The sequence below is a fragment of the Alligator sinensis genome, unplaced genomic scaffold (assembly GCF_000455745.1).
Source record: "Alligator sinensis unplaced genomic scaffold, ASM45574v1 scaffold301_2, whole genome shotgun sequence".
Classification (NCBI taxonomy): Eukaryota; Metazoa; Chordata; order Crocodylia; family Alligatoridae; genus Alligator; species Alligator sinensis.
This window is the reverse complement of record NW_005841874.1, coordinates 1515814-1523173: the sequence shown is the minus strand read 5'-3', so window position 1 is coordinate 1523173 and position 7360 is coordinate 1515814. Positions and strand designations below refer to the sequence as shown.

Here is a 7360-nt window from a genome sequence, read left to right as displayed (position 1 = left end):
GGAAGGAGCAGTGAGCTTGCATGGTGAAGCTGGACTGGGTCTATCGGGTAGCCTGACGCAGCACAGACTCAGCAGGTACAGCAGCCCATATGGGATGCAGCTCTGACACAGCCATAGGGCTTTACTACCTGAACTAGCTCCGGTATGGGGCTTCACTGGGCCGTGTAGATGCACCCATAGTTCATTAAAAGATTGGGGCGGCCTGTGAGAACATGCAGTTGCTGTTTAGACATAACAGGACATTGCATTGGGGAAATGACTTCTCTATTTGCATATGCAGATTTGCAGCAACGGTAGCCAGGCCTGTGCTGCTGTGACCCTTGGTGAGAGCACTGATGGAGGTCACCATAGGGGTGCTGAAAATGAAGGTTGTTTTTTCCAACGCTGGTTGGCCTAGATGCTACTTCGACTTGAGACACTGCTGAGAGGATGTGGTGAGCCACTCCAGACAGCCTCCCCCAATTTTGACAAGCGAGCATTGGTTTTCAAGGTGGGAAGGACAGAGTTGTTTTCTGACGGGAGCGTGTGCCAGTCAGATCCCCCTGCTTGCTCGCACACCCATGCTTGCTCACTGCCACACTTCAGTCATGCAGCTGAAAAAACAGGAATGAAAAAAGAGAACGAAGTGGCAAAACCAGAGAAAAAAGAGAAAATATTTTAGTTGTCATTTCAAGCAGGGGCACTTTTGTTTTCTTTGTTCAGGAGATATTTTGGGTGTGTCGGGGTGAGGGAATTGGATCCTTTCTCATTATAATGTTTATTAAAAAAAATGTTGACTGTTTCCTTAAGAAGGTAGAGATTCACATACCGGACTTAGGGCTCTGATGACTTTTGCTACAGCAAAGTAGTGGGACTCATCGCTTTCTTCGTTGAATTTGTTAAGAGTCAGATTCACAGCCTTCATTGATTCCCGGCTGTCTGGAGTGATAAATGTTAGGCACTCCGGACAGATACTGGTGATATTCTCCTTAGCATCTAAAGGAAAAGGAGATACAAATGTCAGCAGCATTGGCTGATTAGGTACTCAGGCAGTGTCACATCTGTATAGAGAGACACGTCATTTATTATATTTGTGAATTTGTTAAATCTCGTAATGACTTATAAGCCTGAGCTGCATCTTTGTTCACGCTTTGTACCCTGACGATGCAAATGAAGTTCGTGTCCGTCAGGGATGGACCATAAATAACCGGTCTATAATACAGATCATATGGACGATGAATAAGTATATGGAACTGGTGAGAGTGGCCACCGCTTTTGTCCTCGCTGCTTTATGAATAAGATGAGAGTGAATAACTAACCGGAGCCACGTCTCTGAGGCTAACTGACTTGGTCTTGGGCAACCTAGCTTGTTCCCCCCAAATCTCCTCTTACACGTCTTGTACATCTTGTACAGCTTAGCACCCCTCCCACTCCTCTGTCCTGGGCGTTGTTACTGTTGGCAGTGTCACCCCCTCCTTGCACCCCAGGCCTGTAACCAGGGCCAGGCGAGGGGGCATCTTGGATGCTTCTCTCATCCCCAGCTGTGTCCAAGTTCTGCTCTCCTTCCTGCAAAATGTCCCAGCCCCTTCATTTTCTCTCTGCCACTAAAGTGAAAACTCTTTTATCCAAATCCCTCATCATCTCTCATTTTGACTGATGAAATTTCCTTTCTAACGCCTGCAGCAACCTCCTCAAGACCCCACCTACCGGAGCCACTGATCTCATCTCCCGAGTCCACTGCTGTGACCTAACGATCCTTTCTTTGAATGGCTCAAGAGCACCAAGTTTGAGCTTCCTGCCCTTGTCTTCAAGGCCAAAATAACTGTTCAGGTCCATTCACCTTGGCTCTTGACTCTCTTCTCATGGCTTCCCCCCTCCTCGCCCCATTAGAGATGCCTTGTGACATCATTTTCTGGTTTCCGAGTTAAATATCCGTGTTGCCTTCTCCACGGAGATCGCTATTCCTTTGCTTTTCCCCAAAGCTACCCCCTGCTCTGGGATGAGCTCCTTCCTGAAGATCCCTCCAAGCATTCCCTGTGAGCCTGGGGTCCTCGGCTGGACTCGTCCTAAATCTCGCCCGACATCAGGGAGGTGTAAAAACGGTCCTGCTGTCTGCGCTTATGATTAAAGGTTGAGAGATTTAGGCTTTGCTCCTGACTGTGCTGTAAAGACTCGAGTGAACCCCTTAAGTTCTCAGTGGCACCCCCCAACCTGGTAAAACAGAGCTCATCCTGTTTACCTGCGACGCAAAGGGAGGTGAGGCCCAGCTCACACATGACCTCCTAATATTAGCATTAAGTACAGACATGACTGCTTACAGCAGGCAAATCGGGTTAAAACAGCTGCAGGCCTGCTATATGAGGTGGACGGTAAATTGAATTGCCACTAAGCAAAGCAAGCCGCCGTCACAACACACACTTAGTAACACAACCCTTAACTTTTCTCCATAATGAGGATGGGAGCAGCTGAATCAACCTAACACACCTGTCAGGGTTAGCACGGTATAAATGGTGCCTTTGTTGCTGAATCTACTTGGATGGTAAATGGGCAGCACTATATGCCCAGTCCAGGTGCCCAGATTAGCCAGGGACCTTTTAAGTGTTGGAAGCTGTATTTTTATTAGTAGCACTTTCTACTTTACCTGGAGCTAAGCTGCAGTTGTAACCACAAGTTATAGCGGAGACATCAGGCTTGATGTGTACTATAGCACGGCAAGTCCCAGACACCTTCTAAAAGAAACCAAGTTCGTTGTAATAATAGTAGGTGTTACTTTCCATTGCTTCCATGACAAACCAGCCCATAAACTTTTAATTTCATGGTGTGAAAAGAAGCCTTGCACTATATGAGGCAGATGGGGATACTGGTGACATTTTCAAAGCAGCCTAGCAGATTTAGCTAGACTCCTTCCTCTTAGCTGAAAATCTCTCTTGGTGCATACTTGACTGTTTGCATTACAAGTCGGCCCTGCACATAAGTTGACCTTGCATTTTCAGGTTCAGTTTTAGGAAAAACAGCTTTTCCCCTGAATGTAAGATGATAAGTACAGATGAAGAAGTCTTTAACTGCTCTCGTCCTTCCAGAATCCCACAGGAGAATCAAATGAGCAAGAAAAGGCCTGAAGGGTTAAATGCACTAAAATATTCAAATAAAACCTGCGCTGAAAAAAATTCTGGCTTCCTATTTTTATGCATGCCCCAAAATGCTGCAAGTCAGGGGCCCAATTATAGGTCAAGCTCACATATAAGTTGAGTGCCTATTTAGTTGTTCTTTTGGACAAAAGAAAGGTCTACTTATAATTGGAATATGGTAAATGTTAGCAGAGAAAACAAGGTTACGAGCGCAACAATGTATGAAAGCAAAGGATTATTAAAGCTACTTTTATACTACAAGGTAACTAATTATCCACCACAGATTTTCAAGGCTTTTCAAGGCTGAAGTGGCGGATTAAAAGGCGGTTTTCTCTGATGACTGTGCAATTGCTTGTGTCCATCTCCTGACTCCTGCTATTGTCCTACATACTTCAGGGGGGCAGGCTTGTGGAAATGCCATGTAAGAAGAACAGATGAGCTCCTCGTGCTTTAGAGATGGGAAGCACCACGCCATGGAAGTGCTAATGATCATTTATATTCAGTAGGCATTTTGTGGAAAGAGACTCAGATCTCCCATGTTCCTACTCCCTAATCAAAGACAACATTTAGCCAGGAAGAAATTCCATGAGCCAAAATTTCTGCAGCCTTTGGAGAGAGAGAAGCTAGCGATCATTCAGATTGTTATTCCTTCCCAACTTTGATTTAGCACAGCACATCCCTTCACAGCATCATCTGGCCAGGATCTGAACTCTCGCTAATGCCCAGGAGGGTCAACGTGTTAATATACTTAGCGTCAGTAGGGGCCGTTTCAAATAATGCCGCCGATGACAGATTGATGTTGGTAGCTCATTAGACAGCGCACTGACTGAGACATCACATTCCTTTCAACAAGACTAAGCCTGGACCATTTGCTATTGTGCACAGAGGGAGGAGAAATATTTTTCTTTTTATCTTTCCTGCCCCTCCTGCGTCCCGGCTACATTTCAGAAATGCCAGCTATCAGACCTGTCATCATATATGGCTTTCTTAAGCTGAATAGCTCTGTCAAAACAACCCAGGCTTCAAGCAAAACCCGAAGCAGCCTGCGTGAAAGCATCTTACTGTTTCCACAAAAGGACGGATGTCACAATCCTCCCAAGGTAAAGCACTTCTAATGTAACATTTGGTTTCCAGCACATCCAGATCCAGGTAGTAAACTTTTCCTGCAGCCCCCTGAAAAGGGAGGGAATAGGTTGTGAGCGTGATGTTAGATGGTTTTACATTTATATAATGTTTCCCTTTGTCTTTAGACAGTGCTGTAGGGTGTGACTGCCCTCTGAATCAGGGGTTCCCAACCACCGGGCTGTGGCCAGGTACTGGGCCACGAAGGGTTGGCGGCTGTCATGGCATGAGCTTTAACCACTGCTAGCAACATTTCAATGCCCAGGCCACGTGCACGCCATGCTGATTGTCTGGGCAAAAATGTCCTCACTCGGCCAGTGACCGTAACTTTAGCGTTTGAAAATGGACCGTGGGATCAGCAAGGCTGTTGTAGCTATTAACATCTGGCTTGTCTCCTCCTCATATCCTCAGCAGCTAGCTAGCTAACGTTAGCCAACTCAGATGATTTTTAGCTATTGTCTCCTCCTTTATTGATAATGTTCCTGATGTTCCTCACAACCCCCCCCTCCCCCTAAAAATTAAATTTAAATATGTAAATTAGATTGTTTCTATACCCGGTCTGCCAACATTTTTTGAGTGAGTTTGCCAGGCCACAATATAAACAAGGTTGGGAACCATTGCTCTAAATAATAAGATACTCAGCATAATGTAGCCTAAACAGGGAGGCCTAAATCTGATACCACTTATAAAGCTCCTGAGTATGATTCCAGTCCTCTCCGCTTCAAACCCTGAAAAAACATTAATGGAAAATGTTGGTGGGACCTCCTCCTTGCTGCTTTTTGTGGCCTAGTTTTAAGGCTAAGATGAAAGCATGTTACAAAAGCTGATGCTTTTGGGACACCAAGCAGGGTAGAAGTGGATTGCACATGGCCACCATAAAAGTGAAATAGCATTTGGGACCTCTTGTATGTGATACAAACCATCAAGGTAGAGGGAAGTGTCTGAAGTAGACAGATGCTTACTCACATCCTGTGATGGATTAGATGACCTTCTGAGGTCCCTTCCAGCCCTACCTTTCAGTGGTGTTACGATGCCATAAGTCGCCTAACAATACTATGAGTACTTCATACACAGAGTAGTTAGCAGTTTTATCATCTAAATGATCTTACCAAACACCTACAAAGTAGCGAGGGAGTTCTGACTATCCCCAGATAACTAGCACCAGTCCACAGAAGGCTCATGGTCAGAGTCAGATTTACACCTCCTCCAACCCGCGTCCAAAGGTGTGTTGCCACTGACTTCAGTGTGAGCAGGAATAGCCCAAATCAAAATACAAAATGTTTCACTCCTGGATTAAAAGCCAGGGGTGTGTGGAACCCTTGATGTTCATATAGCTGTGAGCCTCATAACTACATGCAGAGAGAGCCCATCACTTTGTATAGGGATGCATCGATAAAATGATTAGAGCAGCGGAAAAAAATCTTAGGCAATATATAACACTGGAGTAAATGTTGTCATTCTAATGCAGTAAGTGCCACGATCGGCCCACTTGGATTACACTGCCAAACAATTAGTCTCTTAAAATGAGTACTTTGTTTATCAATCTTTCCTCTACTTCCCATTAGGACATTAGGGACCAACTTGCTGTATTCAAAGCCAGCTGCAGGATGAGAGGGCCTAAGGGTCTTAACTGTACTCTGCTTTAGCAGGGAGCAGTGAAAAATGACACCGGCAGCCTGGGATTTAAATAGATAGTTATGACTAGATTCAAATAGGGATTACATAAATTCTTGGAGGCAGCTATTAAATAGAACAATCCAGGATGTATCCTCTGAGCATCCCTAAATCAATGATTATGATGCCAGGGAAAGTACAACAGGGAATATGTCACTCAAGACATGCTCCGTGTATGCCCCATTCATATACTCTTTCTCTAAAGCGTCTACAAATTGCCATGGCTGGACACAGGATACTGGACTAGATGGACTACTGGTCTGACTCAGTATGGCACTTATGTTCTTACAAACGTCAGCTGTTTCCTGGGTTTGACCTCAGTCTTAGATGTCTTAAATAGAAAATAATCTTGGGCAAGATCAGCATTAATATTACACCTGACAGCAACTACTAACCTGGTGGCTCCCAAACACTCTATTGATTCTGTTTAAGCTGAGTTTGTAACCCTCAGTTCGATCTTCATTTATATAACTAATAGCCAAACGCGCTGTTTTCTCAGCAATTCTTGCATTACAGGGAACTGGATGCAATGGAAGTAACGGGGTCCCGCCGTCTACCATCCACACGCATGCTAGTAGCAGGATCACCTTCATAATGTTGAAAAGTATCGTGGAACACTACACAGAAAGAAACCCAAACGTCGTGTTTGATTTGACAGTTGCAGGCAACCCAATAATAAGAGTAATAAAAATAATTACCCATAAAATCCTGAAATGATCTCCAGTGATGTTTGTTTTACATGCATCGCAAAGTACCCTGTGCTAACTTTGCTTTAGTATCAAAAATAAACAGAGAGTAAATGATTAAGCCTTTCTGTTCGGTCTTGTTGCAGCAAAATTTCGGTCGAGGAAAAAAGAAACAAACCATATCTCTTTTACTGTGCCTGGGGGAGGGTAGAACATACTGTGGTTGGTTATAATAATAATGACAGTGATGATTGGGGTATCACAACAGCTCTACATTGATTAGAAATTGTCTTTATTATAAGACCCTAAGCCCTTTAAAAGCAATGTTGATGACATGCTTAAAATACCAGGGAAGGTAATAACATTCTCGACTCATTGATGCCTTGGTGTAAGTTAGACCCACATTAGCAATTATGTTCATCCTGAGGTCCCAGATGATAGAGGTAAAATATGATTGTGTCTGTTGATCGTGATCTACCGTGTTAGCGTCAGCCTATGGTCACAAGGAAAAGATGGTGCCTGCACCAAAGATCTTATATTCCAAGGTGTTAGCTACATTAAAAAACTGACCAGAATAACTGGCCTGCAATGACTATTCCAAAATAACTCCAGAATAAATGGTAATTCTGGGATAAGAGTATCCACACGGGGAGTTATGGTAGAGTATCTGTTGCACCTATCTCAAGAATATCCTCTCCATATCTCCCTTCTTGGGGATGCTGAGCTTTTCTGTGTATGAGGATAAAGAGGAACAAGGATTCCTTGTTTCTG

General features: G+C 44.2%; 1 protein-coding gene across 1 annotated transcript in view; it reads right to left on the bottom strand.

Annotated features, from left to right (window-relative positions):
• Positions 1–6496, bottom strand: part of LOC102372024 (fetuin-B-like) — a 14101-nt gene extending 7605 nt beyond the window's left edge. The window contains exons 1-4 of the mRNA XM_014527828.2: positions 6299–6496; positions 4170–4280; positions 2621–2708; positions 809–975 (exon numbers count right to left, since the gene is read on the bottom strand). Coding sequence (XP_014383314.1) covers positions 809–975; positions 2621–2708; positions 4170–4280; positions 6299–6496 — 564 coding nt within the window. The remainder of the gene's footprint in view (positions 1–808; positions 976–2620; positions 2709–4169; positions 4281–6298) is intronic.
• Between the last annotated feature and the right edge of the window lie 864 nt (positions 6497–7360).